The sequence below is a fragment of the Chiloscyllium punctatum genome, chromosome 36, assembly GCF_047496795.1.
Source record: "Chiloscyllium punctatum isolate Juve2018m chromosome 36, sChiPun1.3, whole genome shotgun sequence".
In the NCBI taxonomy this organism is placed as follows: Eukaryota; Metazoa; Chordata; class Chondrichthyes; order Orectolobiformes; family Hemiscylliidae; genus Chiloscyllium; species Chiloscyllium punctatum.
Window position 1 is genome coordinate 17,204,526 of NC_092774.1, and position 23,051 is coordinate 17,227,576.

Sequence of the window (23,051 nt, forward strand, 5' to 3'; positions counted from 1 at the left end):
GTGTCTTATGATCCTGCAGCACAGCCACCCGCAGAAGGAGCAGCGCTTCAGAAGCTCGTGCTTCCAAATACACCTGGGTGGGCGGGGTTTACCAGAGAGGGCGGGGTTTAGCGGGTGGGCGGGGCTCATGGGCGGGGCGTGTCTCGTGAGGATCGCGCGCTGGTAGCCGGCGCGTACAACCTGGACGCGTGCGGCTTTGTGGACGGTCGCGTGTGAGGGAGGGGGGCGTGGTTTTGACTCGCGGGGGGATCGCGGCGAAGGGGTGGGGTTTAGTGCAGGAGGGGAAAGAGGTTTGGTTCCCAGAGGCGGGGCTTTGTCCCGAAGCGGCGGGGCTTATGACCTGCTTGAGGAAGGGGCGGGGTCTACGAGCTGCGTTCGGAAGGGGCGGTGTTGACGTGTGAAGTTGGCGGAGGAGGGGGCGGGACCAGGATCTGGATCAGTGGGCGTGGCCATCCCGAAGCCGGAAGTGTGGCCGCGGCCTGTTTCCTCCGCTGGAGCCTCGGCTGCAGCAAGTAAGGTAAAGCTTTATCAATATTTCCTTTGACAGAGTTTGTATTTAATAACCAGTAATGGATACTCAATATCATCATAAAGTCCCAAAATGCAATTCATTTCAATCCATTGCAGATAAGCACTAAGAGTTAATTTTCTACAGGATTCAACAGTCTCAGCACTAAAATGGTCTCACAAGGGAACGGCTGTGAATGTTATCACTTGGTGTCCTGTTCACACAGATTCACCGATGCTGAGGCAAACATTCTTAATTGCCTGACAGCATCCTGTTCTCACTTGGTGAGCCCAGGTGTCCCTATCTTTAAGTTCTCTCCTCATTCTGAGCCTTCCTGCCTGTTTATTTTCTAGTGCAGTAAATGTATTCAATAATTCAGCATTACATTTTAGTCTGAATGTTTAAAGACAAGTTTTAAGGCTATAGACTTTATCACCCAGATGCCCACACTCTCATTCCTCCCTTTGATTGCACCGCGATCACTGAAAGAGAAGGCTAGTCCAAACGAATGCCCTTCAAGGTGGTCCAGCCATCAACATCCTGTAGAGCAGCACCACCATCTTCACAGCTCATCTGGTCATATTTATCATCACCATCGACACGTGTGGGTGAGCCATCAGATCGCGAAAGGAACATCTTCTGGGGCAAATCTATATCGCTAAGGGACCTCATAAGCCTAGCAATTAAATAGCTAACAATACCAATACCGACAAACAGACATAGCTAAACCGATAAGCCAATTGTACCATCGGCCCAATCTGCAGTTTCCCCAACTGGTCCCTTCAGTCATTCTGTCACGGAATACCTGGATCACTTCTTGTATCTTAGTTAATATTGCCAGTGAGATTGGGAATGCCCATAGTGCGTTTATCTTGGACAATGGTGCTGACCTCACCCTCCCAGGCGAGTATATAGTCTAAGGCACACCGATTCTGCACAGAGTAAAGACACAGGTCTGATAATCCCAGTCTACTCTGATTCAGAGCCTCTTTACTCTTATTTCCTCAAATGGTCAGGCCACAAAAGAGGGAATTGAGGTTCTGTTGACTTGTCACCCCTGCCGATCCTTCCAACCTCAGGGTACTCTGGATTCCCCAGCCTATCGGGTGTCCTGTATTGTCACCCAGTCCCTTGGGATCCTTTCAGTTGGAGCAAGGTTGGCTGAGGTTCCATCGACTTGTCCACTGGCCTGGACAAGGTACTGTTGTGGGAACAAGGGCTCCGATAGTGACCTTATGAGGGACATCTTTGCCATCCAGGACAAGGAAATTGGTAGCTTTACCTTAGCTGAAGAAATAATAGTCTGGTTTGGTGTATATTAGGGAGAGTTTGTCAAAATAGGTTACCGAAATGTTACAGCAGGGGGTCTGGTCAGGTCTACAGGAGTATGGGGTCAACGTTTTGGAAGAGGAGTCACTTTAGCACTGTACAAAATGGGCCAAGTGACTCGAGCACTCGCACTGTATGGGAGACAATGGTCCTCAGAATGCTGTTCCCATTGGGCTCTCCCTTAGCTCTATTATTCATGGTCTTGGTGACAGTATCTGGTTCTGAAAAGAGAAAAGGCCTATAAATGCACAAGGGAAGGGTTCCGTTCCAGGTCCATGTGCCACATAAGGCCTGCTGTACCCCAGGCAGTGTTACACCGGCTGTTTGTATACACAGACCGGAGGTATTGGAAAGTGATATTTCTCTTCAAAGGATCGGCAGTAGGAAGTCTGACAAATAGAATGGAATCGGGGACTGATTGCTGCGGCTATTCAATTGACAACGGTGCAGTTGGACGCAAGCTGAGCGCCCGGCGACTGTGACCGTCGTAGGGGTGGGAAGTAAAACCTGGAAGGTTTCTCCGTTCTCAGTTAATATTACATGCAAAGTGTGGTCCATTGTCTGAGCGAATGCACGCAGGTATACTGAAGCGGGGAATTATTTCCTTAAACAAAATCTTCATCACAGTCTCAGCAGTAGTGTTCGGAGGAGGGTAGGCTTCAATCCACTTCAAAAAGACATCAACAATAAGCAAAACATATTTATAGCAACTCAACTCATTTCTCCAACTCAATGAAGTCCAGTTGAAGTGTCTCCAAGGGACCCTCCAGCAAGGGAGTTCTCGTAGAGAGCATGTTCTGCCCTGACTGGGAGCAGAAGAGTTTGACTGAAGTGTGTCGGTGTTAATGCCTTGATGTCTCATTTTGCTCCCACCTTCTCGGGGTCATTAACCATTTTGTGTCTGGTCCTTCCTCAAGAAGCTGCATTGCAGCTGAATTGACACTTTTTTATTGCTTCCCAAAATCAGACCTGCTCACTCTCAGCAGGATCCCAGTGTTGTGAAAGATATTAACTTTCAGGTGGAGGTATCCAAAATTCAGAGAGATGTCAGTCTTGATGTTTTTGCTTTTTCTGCCCCTGTAAGATCCTGAATCAGCACCTTCAGGGGAATTAGTTACAGCGGGCTGAGAACAGAGGGGAAGGGAGAGTGGGATGGTGCTTTCAACATTGTGGAACAGCAAAAGAATATTCCACAGAAAGTAGAATTGCTTGTTCTGAATTTCTACCCTACACTGATAGTGATGACTTTTGTAATCTCTTTTTGCAGAGTATATGAAAATCTGAAGACTGAAGTTTCAAAATCAACGGACGAAGGGCTTATTCCCGAAACATTGACTCTCCTGTTCCTCGGATGCTGCCTGACCTGCTGTGCTTTTCCAGCGCCACATTTTTTGACTGACTCTCCAGTGTCTGCAGTCCTCACTTTGATGTCAATGTCTGACAGTCTCTGAATCCATCGGGACCGCAACGATTTTTGACTGTGATTTCTGTGAGAGGGATCTACACTTTTTGGTTCCTGTTTGAGGACATTTTCAGCATCAGTGGGACTGGACGAGAGATCCCACTGTTGCAGCGAACTGTGTGTGGAGCCTGAAACAGTTACACAGCCTGGGAAGGGGACTTCCCGGCAGGGAGGGGCTCTACACGTGTTTGTGTGCAGCTGAAGCTGTGGCCATGGAGAAACCTGAGGAATCCCGCCCTGTGGAGAAACCGTGGAAGTGTGGTGACTGTGGGAAAGGCTTCCTTGTCCCGCTTACCCTGGAGACTCATCGATGGAGTTACACGGGGGAGAGGCCATTCCTCTGCACCGACTGCGGGAAGGCCTTCAGACATTCCTCTCACTTGTTGGCCCACCAGCAGGACCAAACGGGGGAAAGGCCCTTCAGCTGCCCAGAGTGCGGGAAGGCCTTTACCCAGGCCTCCACACTGCAGAGTCACCGGCGTATCCACACGGGGGAGAGGCCCTTTAGCTGCCCAGAGTGTGGGAAGGCCTTTACCCAGGTCTCCACCCTGCTGAGGCACCAGCGTGTCCACACAGGGAAGAGGCCCTTCAGTTGCCCCGAGTGTGGGAAGGCCTTCAGTAATTCCTCCACCCTGCTGACCCACCAGCGGGTCCACACGGGGGAGAGGCCATTCAGCTGCCCAGAGTGTGGGAAGGCCTTTACCCAGGTCTCCACCCTACTGAGGCACCAGCGTGTCCACACGGGGGAAAGGCCCTTCAGCTGTCCTGAGTGTGGGAAGGCCTTCAGCGATTCCTCCACCCTGCGGAGTCACCAGCGTGTCCACAATGGGGAGAGGCCGTTCACCTGCTCTCAGTGCGGAAAGGGCTTCACCTGCTCCTCCAACCTGCGGAGCCACCAGCGTATCCACACGGGGGAGAGGCCCTTCAGCTGTCCTGAATGCAGGAAGGCCTTCAGTAATTCCTCCGCCCTGTTGAGGCACCAACATGTCCACACGGGGGAGAGGCCATTCACCTGCTCTCTGTGCGGGAAGGGCTTCACCTGCTCCTCCTCCCTGATGACCCACCAGCGTATCCACACGGGGGAGAGACCCTTCAGCTGCTCTCAGTGCGGGAAGGGCTTCACCTGCTCCTTCAACCTGCAGACCCACCAGCGGGTCCACACGGGGGAGAGGCCCTTTAGCTGCCCAGAGTGTGGGAAGGCCTTTACCCAGGTTTCCACCCTGCTGAGGCACCAACGTGTCCACACGGGGGAGAGGCCCTTCAGCTGCCCCGAGTGCAGGAAGGCCTTCAGCAATTCCTCCACCCTGCTGACCCACCAGCGGGTCCACACGGGGGAGAGGCCATTCACCTGCTCTCAATGCAGGAAGGGCTTCAGGTATACCTCCCACCTGCTGACCCACCGGCGGGTCCACACGGGAGAGAGGCCCTTCAGCTGCCCCGAGTGTGGGAAGGCTTTCAGCACATCTTCCACCCTGCTGAGGCACCAGCGGATCCACACGGGGGAGAGGCCGTTCACCTGCTCTCAGTGCGGGAAGGGCTTCACCTACTCCTGCAACCTGTGGAAGCACCAGCGAGTTCACGTGCCATCGCAGGGGGATTGAAGGAGTGATGGCCGAGTGCCATTATCGATTGGACTATCAACCCGGTTCCGGGGTCCGCCGGGTTCAAATCCTGCCACGACAGATGGCAGAATCGGTATTCGGTCAGAAATGTGGAGTTCGGAATCTAACAATGAGACCGTTTCAGGGAGGGGGTGGTGCGGGGGATAAAGCCCCCATCTGATTCACTCTCTCCCTTGTTAGGGAAGGGAACCACCATTGTGGGAAAGGATTCACTCAGTCGTTCCAGCTGCATCCTTTACCCGGTCTGGTCTACACGTGACTCCAGACCCACAGCAGTCTGGTTGACTCTACACTGCCCCTTCCTGGCAAATGAGCAGGGAGCCACTTACTTGGAGACAGGGTATGGGTTAAAATTGCTGAGTGAGGCAATACTTCCTCCGGGTTACGGCTGTACCAAGGATCCAATTACAAAGGGACAACTTGGTGCTGACCAATAGTAAAGACAGTGAGGGGGAGGTGGGACAGGGGAGGTGTGGTGTGTGCACTTTGACCTTGAGCTGTTCAAAAAGCAACTTCTTTTTCTCTGCCTTTTTGCTGGGGGGATCTGAAGCTGTAACAAAGTTGGGTTGCAATAAAGGTTACCTGAACTTACCACCGGGCTCAGACTCTCATTGAAAGCTTTGAGCTCCAAGAGGTTTTTGTTTTAAAGCTGCTCATTTCTTTCAGCCTCCTGCACTAAGTTTAGAACATGGAACATAGAACAGTACAGTGCAGAACAGGCCCTTCAGCCCTCGATGTTGCGCTGACCTGTGAACTATTCTCAGCTTGTCCCCCTACACTATCCCAAAATCATCCATGTGCTTATCTAAGGATTGTTTACATCTCCCTAATGTGGCTGAGTTGACTTACCTTAGCAGGGAGGGCATTCCACGCCCTTACCACTCTCTGCATAAAGAACTCGCCTCTGACATCTGTCTTAAATCTATCATCCCTCAATTTGTAGTTATGCCCCCTCGTACAAGCTGACGTCACCATCCTAGGAAAGAGTCTTTCACTGTCTACCCTATCTATATCTTATATGTCTCTATCAAATCCCACCTTAGCCGCCTTTTTTCCAATGAGAACAGACCCTCTCTCAGCCTTTCCTCATAAGACCCTCCCTCCAGACCAGGCAACAACCTGGTAAATCTCCTCTGCACCGTTTCCAATGCTTCCCACATCCTTCCTGAAATATGGGGGCCAGAACTATACAGGATATTCCAAATGTGGCCGCACCTGTGTTTGGTTTTGTTGCAGTGTGATATTGCGGTTCCAGAACTCAATCCCTCTACGAATGAAACCTAACACACCGTATGCCTTCTTCACAGCACTATTTACCTGAGTGGCAACTTTCAGGGATTTGTGCACATGGACTCCAAGATCACTGCCTTCCTGTTATTCTTCCCAAAGTGAATCACCTCACATTTAGCTGCATTGAACTCCATTTGCCACCTCTCTGTACAATTCTGCTAATCCATCCACCTATGCCTGTATCTAAGTCATTTATAAAAATGACAAACCGCAGTAGATCCTTGTGGCACACCACTAGTAACCAGACACCAGCCTGAATATTTTCCATAAACCACCACTCGCTCCTCTTAGTTCAAGTATCTGTAATAAGATTAAAATTAGAACAACAGCAGGATTCAAAAACCCAAATGGACAGGGTCCACTCCTTTTCATGAGATTCCAGGATTCTCTCCTCCTCTTTCCCCCTTTTGATTGGTGCGGTCAATCAATTCTCAATGGTGCAGTTGGACCCAAGCTGAGCGCCCAGTGACTGTGACCGCCGTAGGGGTGGGAAGTAAAACCTGGAAGGGGCCATCCCAACGAGGTTGGAGACCTTTGCCAGTCCAGTTCTTGACGAGCACCAATGAACCAGGGTCTACCCGTGACGAGGCTGAAAGGGAGGGAACATCGCTCTAGGCCGCACGCTCCTGGGAGTGAAAGGCACACATAACATTGGTTAAAGCAAGAACATAACCAATCATTGCTTCGGTCATGTGGTGGACGTGGACTGAGAAGGGAGCCGAATCGTTCCAAGGGGTACGGAGAGGGTGACCAGAGAGACTCTCAGCTGGAGACAGTCGTGTCTTGCCCACAGACATGGATCACATCTGGAATAAGGCCACAGGGATTAGCATAACCAGGAGAGGCCAGACTCTGCCACTAATTTGGCAAGTTTAGTCTTGAGTCTGGTTAAAACATTCAACAAGGCCGGTCACCTGAGGATGATAAGCACCGTGCAGTTGCCGACAAATACAAAGCTGGGAACAGAGTTCTCCGTTAATATTACCCACAAAGTGTGGTCCATTGTCTGAGCTAATGCACGCAGGTATACTGAAGGGGGGAATTATTTCCTTAAACAAAATCTTCACCACAGTCTCAGCAGTAGTGTTAGGAGGAGGGTAGGCTTCAATCCACTTCGAAAAGACATCAGCAATAAGCAAAACATATTTATAGCAACTCAACTCATTTCTCCAACTCAATGAAGTCCAGTTGAAGTGTCTCCAAGGGACCCTCCAGCAAAGGAGTTCTCGTAGAGAGACTTGAACTAAGAGGTGGGGGATCGCCTACTCACTGACCTGTTTGATCACGTACAACATCCTGATCGGGAAAGCCACTGACTGAGTATCGAAGCGATCTGGAACGATCTGAGATTATCCTGATGTCATCTGGTGCACCAGACCAGACGCTTTCAACGTGGAGTCGCTTGAGCGATGGAGTGAGCTGCCAGAGGAAGTGGTGGGTGCTGGTACGATGACAAGTTAAAAGGCTCCTGGACGGGCATCTGAATATGAAGGGTTCAGATGGGTCAGGGCCAAGTGATGGCAAATGTGACTGGAGTCATAGAGATGTACAGCACAGAAACAGACCCTTCGGTCCAACTCGTCCTTGCTGACAAGATAGCCAACCCAATTTAGTCCCAGCTGTCAGCACCCGACCCATATAGGGGGCAAGTGATGGCAAATCTGACTAGATTAATTTAGGATATCTGGGCAGATTGGGCCAAAGGTTCTGTTTCTGCGCTGTGTGACTCTAATTGTCTTCAGTGAAAGCAGAAGTTTTGTTGTGAAGGCTGGACTTTCAGAGCATGTTTTGCCCTGACTGGAAGCAGAAGAGTTTGTCTGAAGTGTGTCGGTATTAATGCCTTGATGTCTCATTTTGCTCCCACCTTCCCGGGGCCTTAACCATTTTGTGTCTGGTCCTTCCTCAAGAAACTGCATTGCAGGTTCACCCTGAATTGACACACTTTTTTTTTTGCTTCCCAAAATCAGACCTGCTCACTCTCAGCAGGATCCCAGTGTTGTGAAAGATATTAACTTTCAGGTGGAGGTATCCAAAATTCAGAGAGATGTCAGTCTTGATGTTTTTGCTTTTTCTGCCCCTGTAAGATCCTGAATCAGCACCTTCAGGGGAATTAGTTAGAGCGGAGTGAGAACAGAGGGGAAGGGAGAGTGGGATGGTGCTTTCAATTTTGTGGAACAACAAAAGAAAAGATTATTCCACAGAAAGTAGAATTGCTTGTTCTGAATTTCTACCCTGTACTGATAGTGATGACTTTTGTAATCTCTTTTTGCAGAGTATATGAAAATCTGAAGACTGAAGTTTCAAAATCAACGGATGAAGGGCGTATTCCCGAAACATTGACCCTCCTGTTCCTCGGATGCTCCCTGACTCCCCTGTGCTTTTCCAGCGCCACATTTTTCGACTGACTCTCCTTTGTTCCGAAGGGGCGGGGTTTACGAGTCAATCCTGGAAGGGGCGGGGTTTACGAGCTGCGTTCGGAAGGGGCGGGGTCGACGTGTCCCCTGGGCGGAGGAGGGGGCGGGACTAGTACCTGGACCAGTGGGCGTGGCCATCCGGAAGCCGGAAGTGTGCCCGCGGTCTGTTTCCTCCGCTGGAGCCTCGCCTGCAGCAAGTAAGGTAAAGCTTTATCAATATTTCCTTTTACAGAGTTTGTATTTAATAACCAGTAATGGATACTCAATATCATCATCAAGTCCCAAAATGCAATTCATTTCAATCCATTGCAGATAAGCACTAAGAGTTAATTTTCTACAGGATTCAACAGTCTCAGCACTAAAATGGTCTCACAAGGGAACGGCTGTGAATGTTATCACTTGGTGTCCTGTTCACACAGATTCACCGATGCTGAGGCAAACGTTCTTAATTGCCTTACAGCATCCTGTTCTCACTTGGTGAGCCCAGGTGTCCCTATCTTTAAGTTCTCTCCTCATTCTGAGCCTTCCTGCCTGTTTATTTTCTAGTGCAGTAAATGTATTCAATAATTCAGCATTACATTTTAGTCTGAATGTTTAAAGACAAGTTTTAAGGCTATAGACTTCATCATCCAGATGCCCACACTCTCATTCCTCCCTTTGATTGCACTGTGGTTACTGAAAGAGAAGGCTAGTCCAAACGAATGCCCTTCAAGGTGGTCCAGCCATCAACATCCTGTAGAGCAGCACCACCATCTTCACAGCTCATCTGGTCATATTTATCATCACCATCGACACGTGTGGGTGAGCCATCAGATCGCAAAAGGAACATCTTCTGGGGCAAATCTATATCACTAAGGGACCTCAGAAGCCTAGCAATTAAATAGCTAACAATACCAATACCGACAAACAGACATAGCTAAACTGATAAGCCAATTGTACCATCGGCCCAATCTGCAGTTTCCCCAACTGGTCCCTTCAGTCATTCTGTCACGGAATACCTGGATCACTTCTTGTATCTTTGTAATATTGCCAGTGAGATTGGGAATGCCCATAGTGCGTTTATCTTGGACAATGGTGCAGACCTCACCCTCCCGGGCGAGTATATAGCCTAAGGCACACCGATTCTGCATAGAGTAAAGACACAGGTCTGATAATCCCAGTTTACTCTGTTCCAGAGCCTCTTTACTCTTATTTCCTTAAATGGTCAGGCCACAAAAGAGGGAATTGAGGTTCTGTTGACTTGTCACCCCTGCCGATCCTTCCAACCTCAGGGTACTCTGGATTCCCCAGCCTATCGGGTGTCCTGTATTGTCACCCAGTCCCTTGGGATCCTTTCAGTTGGAGCAAGGTTGGCTGAGGTTCCATCGACTTGTCCACTGGCCTGGACAAGGTACTGTTGTGGGAACAAGGGTTCCGATAGTGACCTTATGAGGGACATCTTTGCCATCCAGGACAAGGAAATTGGTAGCTTTACCTTAGCTGAAGAAATAATAGTCTGGTTTGGTGTATATTAGGGAGAGTTTGTCAAAATAGGTTACTGAAATGTTACAGCAGGGGGTCTGGTCAGGTCTACAGGAGTATAGGGTCAACGTTTTGCAAGAGGAGTCGCTTTAGCACTGTACAAAATGGGCCAAGTGACTCGAGCACTCGCAGTGTATGGGAGACAATGGTCCTCAGAATGCTGTTCCCGTTGGGCTCTCCCTTCGCTCTATTGTTCATGGTCTTGGTGACAGTATCAGGTTCTGAAAAGAGAAAAGGCCTATAAATGCACAAGGGAAGGGTTCCGTTCCAGGTCCATGTGCCACATAAGGCCTGCTGTACCCCAGGCAGTGTTACACCAGCTGTTTGTATACACAGACCGGAGGTATTGGAAAGTGATATTTCTCTTCAAAGGATTGGCAGTAGGAAGTCTGACAAATAGAATGGAATCGGGGACTGATTGGTGCGGCCATTCAATTGACAACGGTGCAGTTGGACGCAAGCTGAGCGCCCAGCGACTGTGACCGTCATAGGGTTGGGAAGTAAAACCTGGAAGGTTTCTCCGTTCTCCGTTAATATTACATGCAAAGTGTCGTCCATTGTCTGAGCGAATGCACGCAGGTATACTGAAGCGGGGAATTATTTCCTTAAACAAAATCTTCATCACAGTCTCAGCAGTAGTGTTAGGAGGAGGGTAGGCTTCAATCCACTTCAAAAAGACATCAACAATAAGCAAAACATATTTATAGCAACTCAACTCATTTCTCCAACTCAATGAAGTCCAGTTGAAGTGTCTCCAAGGGACCCTCCAGCAAGGGAGTTCTCGTAGAGAGCATGTTCTGCCCTGACTGGGAGCAGAAGGGTTTGACTGAAGTGTGTCTGTGTTAATGCCTTGATGTCTCATTTTGCTCTCACCTTCCCGGTGTCATTAACCATTTTGTGTCTGGTCCTTCCTCAAGAAGCTGCATTGTAGCTGAATTGACACTTTTTTATTGCTTCCCAAAATCAGACCTGCTCACTCTCAGCAGGATCCCAGTGTTGTGAAAGATATTAACTTTCAGGTGGAGGTATCCAAAATTCAGAGAGATGTCAGTCTTGATGTTTTTGCTTTTTCTGCCCCTGTAAGATCCTGAATCAGCACCTTCAGGGGAATTAGTTAGAGCGCAGTGAGAACAGAGGGGATGGGAGAGTGGGATGGTACTTTCAGTTTTGTGGAACAACAAAAGATTATTCCACAGAAAGTAGAATTGCTTGTTCTGAATTTCTACCCTGTACTGATAGTGATGACTTTTGTAATCTCTTTTTGCAGAGTATATGAAAATCTGAAGACTGAAGTTTCAAAATCAACGGATGAAGGGCTTATTCCCGAAACATTGACTCTCCTGTTCCTCGGATGCTGCCTGACCTGCTGTGCTTTTCCAGCGCCACATTTTTTGACTGACTCTCTAGTGTCTGCAGTCCTCACTTTGACGTCAATGTCTGACAGTCTCTGAATCCATCGGGACCACAACGATTTTTGACTGTGATTTCTGTGAGAGGGATCTACACTTTTTGGTTCCTGTTTGAGGACGTTTTCAGCATCAGTGGGACTGGACGAGAGATCCCACTGTTGCAGCGCACTGTGTGTGGAGCCTGAAACAGTGATACAGCCTGGGAAGGGGACTTCACGGCAGGGAGGGGCTCTACACGTGTTTGTGTGCAGCTGAAGCTGTGGCCATGGAGGAACCTGAGGAATCCCACCCTGTGGAGGAACCGTGGAAGTGTGGTGACTGTGGGAAAGGCTTCCTTGTCCCACCTACCCTGGAGACTCATCGACGCAGTTACACGGGGGAGAGGCCATTCCTCTGCACCGACTGCGGGAAGGCCTTCAGATATTCCTCTCACCTGTTGGCCCACCAGCAGGACCAAACGGGGGAAAGGCCCTTCAGCTGCCCACAGTGTGGGAAGGCCTTTACCCAGGCCTCCACACTGCAGAGTCACCGGCGTATCCACACGGGGGAGAGGCCCTTCAGATGCCCAGAGTGTGGGAAGGCCTTTACCCAAGTCTCCACCCTGCTGAGGCACCAGCGGGTCCACACAGGGGAGAGGCCCTTCAGCTGCCCCGAGTGTGGGAAGGCCTTCAGTAATTCCTCCACCCTGCTGACCCACCAGCGGGTCCACACGGGGGAGAGGCCATTCAGCTGCCCAGAGTGCGGGAAGGCCTTTACCCAGGTCTCCACCCTACTGAGGCACCAGTGTGTCCACACGGGGGAAAGGCCCTTCAGCTGCCCGGAGTGTGGGAAGGCCTTCAGCGATTCCTCCACCCTGCGGAGTCACCAGCGTGTCCACAATGGGGAGAGGCCGTTCACCTGCTCTCAGTGCGGAAAGGGCTTCACCTGCTCCTCCAACCTGCGGAGCCACCAGCGTATCCACACGGGGGAGAGGCCCTTCAGCTGCCCTGAATGCAGGAAGGCCTTCAGTAATTCCTCCGCCCTGTTGAGGCACCAACATGTCCACACGGGGGAGAGGCCATTCACCTGCTCTCAGTGCGGAAAGGGCTTCACCTGCTCCTCCACCCTGCAGAGTCACCAGCGTATCCACACAGGGGAGAGACCCTTCAGCTGCTCTCAGTGCGGGAAGGCCTTTACCCACGTCTCCTCCCTGATGACCCACCAGCGGATCCACACGGAGGAGAGGCCGTTCACGTGCTCTCAGTGCGGGAAGGGCTTCACCTGCTCCTTCAACCTGCTGACTCACCAGCGGGTCCACACGGGGGAGAGGCCCTTTAGCTGCCCAGAGTGTGGGAAGGCCTTTACCCAGGTTTCCACCCTGCTGAGGCACCAACGTGTCCACACGGGGGAGAGGCCCTTCAGCTGCCCCGAGTGCGGGAAGGCCTTCAGCAATTCCTCCACCCTGCTGACCCACCAGCGGGTCCACACGGGGGAGAGGCCATTCAGCTGCCCCGAGTGTGGGAAGGCCTTCAGCACATCTTCCACCCTGCTGAGACACCAGCGGATCCACACCGGGGAGAGACCGTTCACCTGCTCTCAGTGCGGGAAGGGCTTCACCTACTCCTGCAACCTGTGGAAGCACCAGCGAGTTCACGTGCCATCGCAGGGGGATTGAAGGAGTGACGGCCGAGTGCCATTATCGATTGGACTATCAACCCGGTTCCGGGGTCTGCCGGATTCAAATCCTGCCACGACAGATGGCAGAATCGGTATTCGGTCAGAAATGTGGAGTTCGGAATCTAACAATGAGACCGTTTCAGGGAGGGGGTGGTGCAGGGGAGAAAGCCCCCATCTGATTCCCTCTCTCCCTTGTTAGGGAAGGGAACCACCATTGTGGGAAAGGATTCACTCAGTCATTCCAGCTGCATCCTTTACCCGGTCTGGCCTATACCTGACTCCAGACCCACAGCAGTCTGGTTGACTCTACACTGCCCCTTCCTGGCAAATGAGCAGGGAGACACTTACTTGGAGACAGGGTATGGGTTAAAATTGCTGAGTGAGGCAATACTTCCTCCGGGTTACAGCTGTACCAAGGATCCAATTACAAAGGGACAACTTGGTGCTGGCCAATAGTAAAAACAGTGAGGGGGGTGGGACAGGGGAGGAGTGGTGTGTGCACTTTGACCTTGAGCTGTTCAAAAAGCACCTGCTGTTTCTCTGCCTTTTTGCTGGTGGGATCTGAAGCTGTAACAAAGTTGGGTTGCAATAAAGGTTACCTGAACTTAACACCGGCCTCAGACTCTCATTGAAAGCTTTGAGCTCCAAGAGGTTTTTGTTTTAAAGCTGCTCATTTCTTTCAGCCTCCTGCACTAAGTTTAGAACATGGAACATAGAACAGTACAGTGCAGAACAGGCCCTTCTGCCCTCGATTTTGCGCCGACCTGTGAACTATTCTCAGCTTGTCCCCCTACACTATCCCAAAATCAACCATGTGCTTATCTAAGGATTGTTTAAATCTCCCTAATGTGGCTGAGTTGACTACCTTAGCAGGTAGGGCATTCCACCCCCTTACCACTCTCTGCATAAAGAACTTGCCTCTGACATCTGTCTTAGATCTATCATCCCTCAATTTGTAGTTATGTCCCCTCGTACAAGCTGACGTCACCATGCTAGGAAAGAGTCTTTCACTGTCTACCCTATCTAATCCTCTGATTACCTTGTATGTCTCTATCAAATCCCCTCTTAGCCTTCTTCTTTCCAATGAGAAAAGACCCAAGTCTCTCAGCCTTTCCTCATAAGACCCTCCCTCCAGACCAGGCAACAACCTGGTAAATCTCTTCTGCACCGTTTCCAATACTTCCCACATCCTTCCTGAAATATGGGGACCAGAACTATACACAATATTCCAAGTGTGGCCGCACCAGCGTTTGTATAGTTGCAGCATGATATTGCGGTTCCGGAACTCGATCCCCCTACCAATGAAACCTAACACACCGTGTGCCTTCTTCACAGCACTATCCACCAGGGTGGCAAATTTCAGGGATCTATGTACATGGACTCCAAGATCACTGCCTTCCTGTTATTCTTCCCAAAGTGAATCACCTCACATTTAGCTGCATTGAACTTCATTTGCCACCTCTCAGCCCAATTCTGCAGTTTATCCAAGTCCCCCTGCAACCTGTAACATTCTTCCAAACTGTCCAGTACTGCACCAACTTTAGTGTCGTCTGCAAATTTGTCTACTTTCACTCCTTCTAGAATTGATACCACCTGTGTGCAACTAACCTCGATCCTTTCGAGTCTAATATCTCGTACCTCATTCTTCTCCTCTACAATATTCTCTTTTTCCTGAGTGAAGACCGATGAGAGATATTCATTAACACCTCTCCAATCTCCACAGGGCCCACACTCAACTTTCCACTTCTGTCTTTGACTGGCCCTATTCCTACCCTAATCATCCTTTTATTCCTCACATACCTATAGAAAGCTTTAGGGTTCTCCTTTATGTGTTAAAGACTGCTCATGTCCTCTCTTTGCTCTTAACTCTCTTTAAATCCTTCCTAGCTGATCTGTAACTCTCCATCGCCTCATCTGAACCATCTTGCCTCATCAACACATAAGCCTCCTCCTTCTTTGTAACAAGAGACACAATTTCTATTGTAGACCATGGTTCCCTGACCTTATCACTTCCTCCCTGCCTGACAGGGACATACCTATCAAGGATACACAATATCTGTTCCTTAAACCAGTTCCACATTTCAATTGTGTCCATCCCCTGCATTTTGCTACCCTATTCTATGCATCCTAAGTCTTGCCTAATTGCATTATAATTGCCCTTGCCCCATCGATAACTCTTGACCTGTGGCATGTTCCTATCCCTTTACATCGCTAAATGAAACCTAACTGAATTATGGTCACGCTCTCCAAAGTGTTCACCTTCCACTAAATCAAACATCTGGCCTGGTTCATTACCAAGCACCAAGCTCCAGTGTGACCTCCCCTCTTGTTGGCCCTTCAACATACTGTGTCAGAAAACCCACTTGCCCACACTGGACAAAAACTGATCCATACCTGTACTAGAATGAAAGCATTTACAGTCAATGTTGGGGAAGTTAAAGTCCCCCATAATGACCACCCTGTTCCTTTCACTCCTACCCAGAATAATTTTGCTAATCCTCTCTTCCACCTCCCTGGAATTCTGCAGAGGTCTATAAAAAAACTCCAAGCAGTGTGACCTCTTCTCACCTGTTTCTAACCTCAGCCCACATTACCTCAGTAGTCGAGTCCTCATCAAAAGTTCCGTCAGCCACCGTTATACTATCCTTGACTAACAAGGCCACGCCTCTCCCTCTTTTACAGCCTTGGCTGTTCTCAATGAAAGATCAAAACCCTGGAACCTGCAACATCCATTCCTCACCCTGCTCTATCCATGTCTCCGAAATGGCCACAACATCCAAGTCCCAGGTACCTATCTGTGCTGCAAGCTCACCTACCTTATTGTGGATACTCTGTCATTGATGTAGACACACTTCAAACCACTTCGCTGTCTGCCAGCACATTCCTGTGACCCTGAAATCCTGTCCCTGTCCTCCCTATTCTCATCCTCCTGTGCATTGCAGCTACACCCCCTGGTTCCCATCCCCCTGCTGAGCTAGTTTAAACCCACCCGAATAGCACCAGCAAATTTCCCACCCAGGATATTAGTACCCCTCTGGTTCAAGTGAAGACTGTCCTGTTTGTACAAGTCCCACCTTCCCCAGAATGAGCCCCAATTATCCAAAAACCTGAAACCCTCCCTCCTGCACTATCCTTGCTGCCGCATGTTCAGCTGATATCTCTCCCTATTCCTTGCCTTGCTATCACGTGGCACGGGTAACAAAGCAGAGATAACCATTCTGTTTGTTCTAGCCCTCAGCTTCCACCCGAGCTCCCTGAAATCCTGCCTTACATCCCTATCCCTCTTGCTGTGGGAGATTAGAAATGTTGTTTTTTGCAGAGGAGGCGAAGTGGGGGGAAGGGAAGCGGAATTCTTGTAGCATGTAGCGTACGTAATGAATATAGAGGGTCTTTTAAAGAAAATAGTTTTAAGCTAGGAAATAACTTTAAAGTGTTGTAGTTGACCACAAAAAGAAGCAGCAGGGACATTTCACAATAAAGCTTTTAGTATGATAAGAGAAACTGGATAAAAGAACAAGCTGTAACAAACAAGGAACAAAGAATGCAGACAAGGACAGCAGGATGGCCAGATCAGAAAATTACTAATAAGTGAGGTAATCGGCTTATGATAGGATGGGAAAAGGGAGGTGTGATTCAGCAACTTGTAAACTGAATAAGAAAGCGAACATGCTCTGTTTTGGCACACATTTCTGCTCAATTGCGGAAGCGTCCGGTACTTGTAAGACTGTAATAAATTGTTCTTGTTTCCAAGGCTTTGTCTCAGGCTGATTGATTTGTGATTGAGTTCTGTTTCTCACATTTCTACCTGTGTCATTGGTACCTACATGGACCATGACTTGGGGTTGGAAACCCTCTCCCTTCAGGACTCCAAAGATACGATCCGAGACATCACGCACCCTGGCACCTGGGAGGCAACACACTAACCGCGAGTCTTGTTAATTCCCAACAAAAGTTCTATCTGACCCTCTAACTATCGAGTCCCCAATGTCTAACACTCTCCTCCTTTCCCTCCTTCCCTTCTGATGCAACAGGGACAAGCTCTGTGCCAGAGACTTGGGCCCCAGTGCATACCCCTGAGTTATGCAGTACCCACTGACTTATACAGAAGGAAATACAAATAAGTCGTCCCTCCTCTCCCATTAACCTCTGCTCTCCAACTTCAAATTTAAAACCTCAAATCAGTAACTCCCCACTCCTGGATTGCTGCTGCCGCTGAAAAACAGAAAATGTCACCTGCTTTTTTGCGGTTAGCACTGCTGCCTCACAGCGCCAGAGCCCCAGGTTCAATTCCACCCTCCCCCCCCCCACATCTGTGCGGATATCCTCCCACAGTCCAAAGACGTGTGGGTTAGGGTGAATTGGCCACGCTAAATTGCCCTGTATTGTTAGGTGACGGGGAATGGGGCTGGGTGTTTTGCTCTTTGGCGGGTCGGTGTGGACTTGTTGGGCCGAAGGGCCTGTTTCCACACTGTAGGGAATCTGATCTAAAGTTCTGGAATTTATATATTGATGAACTGAAACCTGCAAACCCCTTCTAAAAGATGAAGGACTCAGCAGGTTTGTTCCAAATATTGCATCGGTTGCAAGACACTGTGATGTTTTGCTATTAATTCTGTGTCTTATGATCCTGCAGCACAGCCACCCGCAGAAGGAGCAGCGCTGCAGAAGCGAGTGCTTCCAAATACACCTGGGTGGGCGGGGTTTAGCGGGTGGGCGGTGCTCATGGACGTGTATCGTGAGGTTCGCGCGCTGGTAGGCGGGGCGAGGCTTAGCGGACGATGCGGCGCGTCGATCTTGGAGACGCGCGTCTTTGTGGGCGGTGGAGCGTGAAGGAGGGGGGCGTGGTTTTGACTCGCGCGGGGATCGCGGCGAAGGGGTGGGGTTTAGTGCAGGAGGGGGAAAGAGGTTTGGTTCCCAGAGGCGGGGCTTTGTCCCGAAGCGGCGGGGCTTATGACCTGCTTCAGGAAGGGGCGGGGTCTACGAGCTGCGTTCGGAAGGGGCGGGGTTTACGAGCTGCGTTAGGAAGGAGCGGGGTTGACGTGTCCCCTGGGCGTAGGAGGGGTCGGGACCAGGACCTGGGCCAATGGGCGTGGCCATCCCGAAGCCGGAAGTGTGCCCGCGGCCTGTTTCCTCCGCTGGAGCCTCGCCTGCAGCAAGTAAGGTAAAGCTTTATCAATATTTCCTTTTACAGAGTTTGTATTTAATAACCAGTAATGGATACTCAATATCATCATAAAGTCCCAAAATGCAATTCATTTCAATCCATTGCAGATAAGCACTAAGAGTTAATTTTCTACAGGATTCAACAGGTGGGAAGTAAAACCTGGAAGGGGCCATCCCAACGAGGTTGGAGACCTTTGCCAGTCCAGTTCTTGACGAGCACCAACGAACCAGGGTCTACCCGTGACGAGGCTGAAAGGGAGGGAACATCGCCGTAGGTCACACGCTCCTGGGAGTGAAAGACACACATAACATTAGTTAGAGCAAGAACATAACCAATCATTGTTTTGGTCATGTGGTGGACGTGGACTGAGAAGGGAGCCGAATCGTTCCAAGGGGTACGGAGGGGGTGACCAGAGAGACTCTCAGCTGGAGACAATCGTGTCTTGCCCGCAGACATGGATCACATCTGGAATAAGGCCACAGGGATTAGCATAACCAGGAGAGGCCAGACTCTGCCACTAATTTGGCAAGTTTAGTCTTGCGTCTGGTTAAAACATTCAACAAGGCCGGCCGCCTGCGGATGATATGCACCGTGCAGTTGCCGGCAAATACAAAGCTGGGAACAGAGTTCTCCGTTAATATTACATGCAAAGTGTGGTCCATTGTCTGAGCTAATGCACGCAGGTATACTGAAGCGGGGAATTATTTCCTTAAACAAAATCTTCATCACAGTCTCAGCAGTAGTGTTAGGAGGAGGGTAGGCTTCAATCCACTTCAAAAAGACATCAACAATAAGCAAAACATATTTATAGAAACTCAACTCATTTCTCCAACTCAATGAAGTCCAGTTGAAGTGTCTCCAAGGGACCCTCCAGCAAGGGAGTTCTGCAGCAGACCTGACGCTTTCAACGTGGAGTCGCTTGAGTGATGGAGTGAGCTGCCAGAGGAAGTGGTGGGGGTGCTGGTACGATGGCAAGTTAAAAGGCTCCTGGATGGGCATCTGAATATGAAGGGTTCAGATGGGTCAGGGCCAAGTGATGGCAAATGCAACTGCACTCATAGAGATGTACAGCACAGAAACAGACCCTTCGGTCCAACTCGTCCTTGCTGACAAGAGAGCCAACCCAATTTAGTCCCAGCTGCCAGCACCCGGCCCATATAGGGGCCAAGTGATGGCAAACGTGACTAGATTAATTTAGGATATCTGGGCAGGTTGGGCCAAAGAGTCTGTTTCTGCGCTGTGTGACCCTAATTGTCTTCAGTGAAAGCAGAAGTGTGGTTGTGAAGGCTGGACCTTCAGAGCATGTTCTGCCCTGACTGGAAGCAGAAGAGTTTGACTGAAGTGTGTTGGTGTTAATGCCTTGATGTCTCATTTTGCTCCCACCTTCTCGGGGTCATTAACCATTTTGTGTCTGGTCCTTCCTCGAGAAGCTGCATTGCAGGTTCACCCTGAATTGACACTTTATTTTTGCTTCCCAAAATCAGACCTGCTCATTCTCAGCAGGATCCCAGTGTTGTGAAAGATATTAACTTTCAGGTGGAGGTATCCAAAATTCAGAGAGATGTCAGTCTTGATGTTTTTGCTTTTTCTGCCCCTGTAAGATCCTGAATCAGCACCTTCAGGGGAATTAGTTACAGCGGGCTGAGAACAGAGGGGAAGGGAGAGTGGGATGGTGCTTTCAACATTGTGGAACAGCAAATGAATATTCCACAGAAAGTAGAATTGCTTGTTCTGAATTTCTACCCTACACTGATAGTGATGACTTTTGTAATCTCTTTTTGCAGAGTATATGAAAATCTGAAGACTGAAGTTTCAAAATCAACGGACGAAGGGCTTATTCCCGAAACATTGACTCTCCTGTTCCTCGGATGCTGCCTGACCTGCTGTGCTTTTCCAGCGCCACATTTTTTGACTGACTCTCCAGTGTCTGCAGTCCTCACTTTGATGTCAATGTCTGACAGTCTCTGAATCCATCGGGACCACAACGATTTTTGACTGTGATTTCTGTGAGAGGGATCTACACTTTTTGGTTCCTCTTTGAGGACGTTTTCAGCGCACTGTGCGTGGAGCCTGGAACAGTTATACGGCCTGGGAAGGGGACTTCACGGCAGGGAGGGGCTCTACACGTGTTTGTGTGCAGCTGAAGCTGTGGCTATGGAGAAACCTGAGGAATCCCGCCCTGTGGAGGAACCGTGGAAGTGTGGCGACTGTGGGAAAGGCTTCCGTGTCCCATCTGCCCTGGAGACACATCGGCGCAGTCACACCGGGGAGAGGCCATTCCCCTGCACTGATTGCGGGAAGGCCTTCAGACATTCCTCCCACCTGTTGGCCCACCAGCGGGACCACACGGGGGAGAAGCCCTTTAGCTGCCCAGAGTGTGGGAAGGCCTTCAGCACATCCTCCCACCTGCTGACCCACCAGCGTGTCCACACGGGGGAGAGGCCCTTCAGCTGCCCAGTGTGCTTGAAGGCCTTTACCCAGGCCTCCACCCTGCTGACCCACCAGCGGGTCCACACAGGGGAGAGGCCCTTCAGCTGCCCAGAGTGCGGGAAGGCCTTTACCCAGGCCTCCACCCTACTGAGGCACCAGCGTGTCCACACGGGGGAAAGGCCCTTCAGCTGCCCCAAGTGTGGGAAGGCCTTCAGCGACTCCTCCACCCTGCTGAGGCACGGGCGTGTCCACACCGGGGAGAGGCCATTCACCTGCTCTCAGTGCGGGAAGGGCTTCACCTGCTCCTCCCACCTGCTGACCCACCAGCAGGTCCACACGGGGGAGAGGCCCTTCACTTGCTCTCAGTGCGGGAAGGGCTTCAGGTATTCCTCCCACCTGTTGAGGCATCAGCGTGTCCACACCGGGGAGAGACCCTTCAGTTGCCCCGAGTGCGGAAAGGCCTTCAGCAATTCCTCTACCCTGTTGGCCCACCAGCATGTCCACACCGGGGAGAGACCGTTCACCTGCTCTCAGTGCGGGAAGGGCTTCACCTGCCCCTCCTCCCTGCTGACCCACCAGCGGGTCCATACGGGGGAGAGGCCCTTCAGCTGCCCCGAGTGCGGGAAGGCCTTCAGCAATTCGTCCCACCTGTGGAGCCACCAGCGTGTCCACACGGGGGAGAGGCCCTTCAGCTGCCCCAAGTGCGGGAAGGCCTTCAGCGATTCCTCCTCCCTGCGGAGGCACCAGCGGGTCCACACGGGGGAGAGGCCGTTCACCTGCTCTCAGTGCGGGAAGGCCTTCAGCGATTCCTCCCACCTGCTGACCCACCGACGGGTCCACACGGGGGAGAGGCCCTTCAGCTGCCCCGAGTGTGGGAAGGCCTTCAGCAATTCCTCCACCCTGCTGACCCACCAGCAGATCCACACGGGGGAGAGACCGTTCACCTGCTCTCAGTGCGGAAAGGGCTTCACCTGCTCCTCCGCCCTGCTGAGGCACCAGCGTGTCCACACGGGGGAGAGGCCCTTCAGCTGCCCCGAGTGTGGGAAGGCCTTTACCCAGGCCTCCACCCTGCTGAGGCACCAGCGTGTCCACACGGGGGAGAGGCCCTTCACTTGCTCTCAGTGCGGGAAGGGCTTCAGGTATACCTCCCACCTGCTGACCCACTGGCGGATCCACACGGGAGAGAGGCCCTTCAGCTGCCCCAAATGCGGAAAGGGCTTCAGCACATCCTCCTCCCTCCTGAGGCACCAACGGATCCACACGGGGGAGAGGCCGTTCACCTGCTCTCAGTGCGGGAAGGCCTTCACCTACTCCTCCCACCTGCTGACCCACCAGCGAGTTCACGTGCCATCGCAGGGGGATTGAAGGAGTGACGGCCGAGTGCCATTATCGATTGGACTATCAACCAGGTTCCGGGGACTCCCGGGTTTGAATCCCGCCAAGACAGACGGCAGAATTGGTATTCGGTCAGAAATGTGGAGTTTGGAATCTAACGATGAGACCGTTTCAGGGAGGGGGTGGAGCAGGGGAGAAAGCCCCTATCTGATTCCCTCTCTCCCTTGTTAGGGAAGGGAACAACCATTGGGGGAAAGGATTCACTCAGTCGTTCCAGCTGCATCCTTTACCCGGTCTGGTCTACACCTGACTCCAGACCCACAGCAGTCTGGTTGACTCTACACTGCCCCTTCCTGGCAAATGAGCGGGGAGAAACTTACTTGGAGACAGGGTATGGGTTAAAATTGCTGAGTGAGGCAATACTTCCTCCGGGTTACGGATGTACCAAGGATCCAATAACAAAGGGACAACTTGGTGCTGACCAATAGTAAAGACAGTGAGGGGAGGGGGGTGCACTTTCACGTTGAGCTGTTCAAAAAGCACCTGCTGTTTCTCTGCCTTTTTGCTGGGGGGATCTGAAGCTGTAACAAAGTTGGGTTGCAATAAAGGTTACCTGAACTTACTGCCGGGCTCAGACTCTCATTGAAAGCTTTGAGCTCCAAGAGGTTTTTGTTTTAAAGCTGCTCATTTCTTTCAGCCTCCTGCACTAAGTTTAGAACATGGAACATAGAACAGTACAGTGCAGAACAGGCCTTTCAGCCCTCGATGTTACGCCGACCTTTGAACTATTCTCAGCTTGTCCCCCGACACTATCCCAAAATCATCCACGCGCTTATCTAAGGATTGTTTAAATCTCCCTAATGTGGCTGAGTTGACTACCTTAGCAGGTAGGGCATTCCACGCCCTTACCA

At 50.7% G+C, this 23,051-nt stretch overlaps 2 protein-coding genes across 2 annotated transcripts in view; one reads left to right on the top strand and one right to left on the bottom strand.

Moving 5' to 3' along the window:
- LOC140460832 (uncharacterized) overlaps positions 1-23,051 on the bottom strand; it is a 174,377-nt gene that overhangs the window by 41,976 nt on the left and 109,350 nt on the right. The window lies entirely within an intron of this gene.
- LOC140460877 (uncharacterized) lies at positions 462-22,763 on the top strand. Its single transcript, XM_072555582.1, has 5 exons — positions 462-517; positions 3,105-4,835; positions 12,125-13,133; positions 18,107-18,116; positions 20,845-22,763. The coding sequence occupies exons 2-5, from the start codon at positions 3,512-3,514 to the stop codon at positions 22,168-22,170; spliced, it is 3,669 nt and encodes a 1,222-aa protein (XP_072411683.1). The 5' UTR covers positions 462-517; positions 3,105-3,511; the 3' UTR covers positions 22,171-22,763.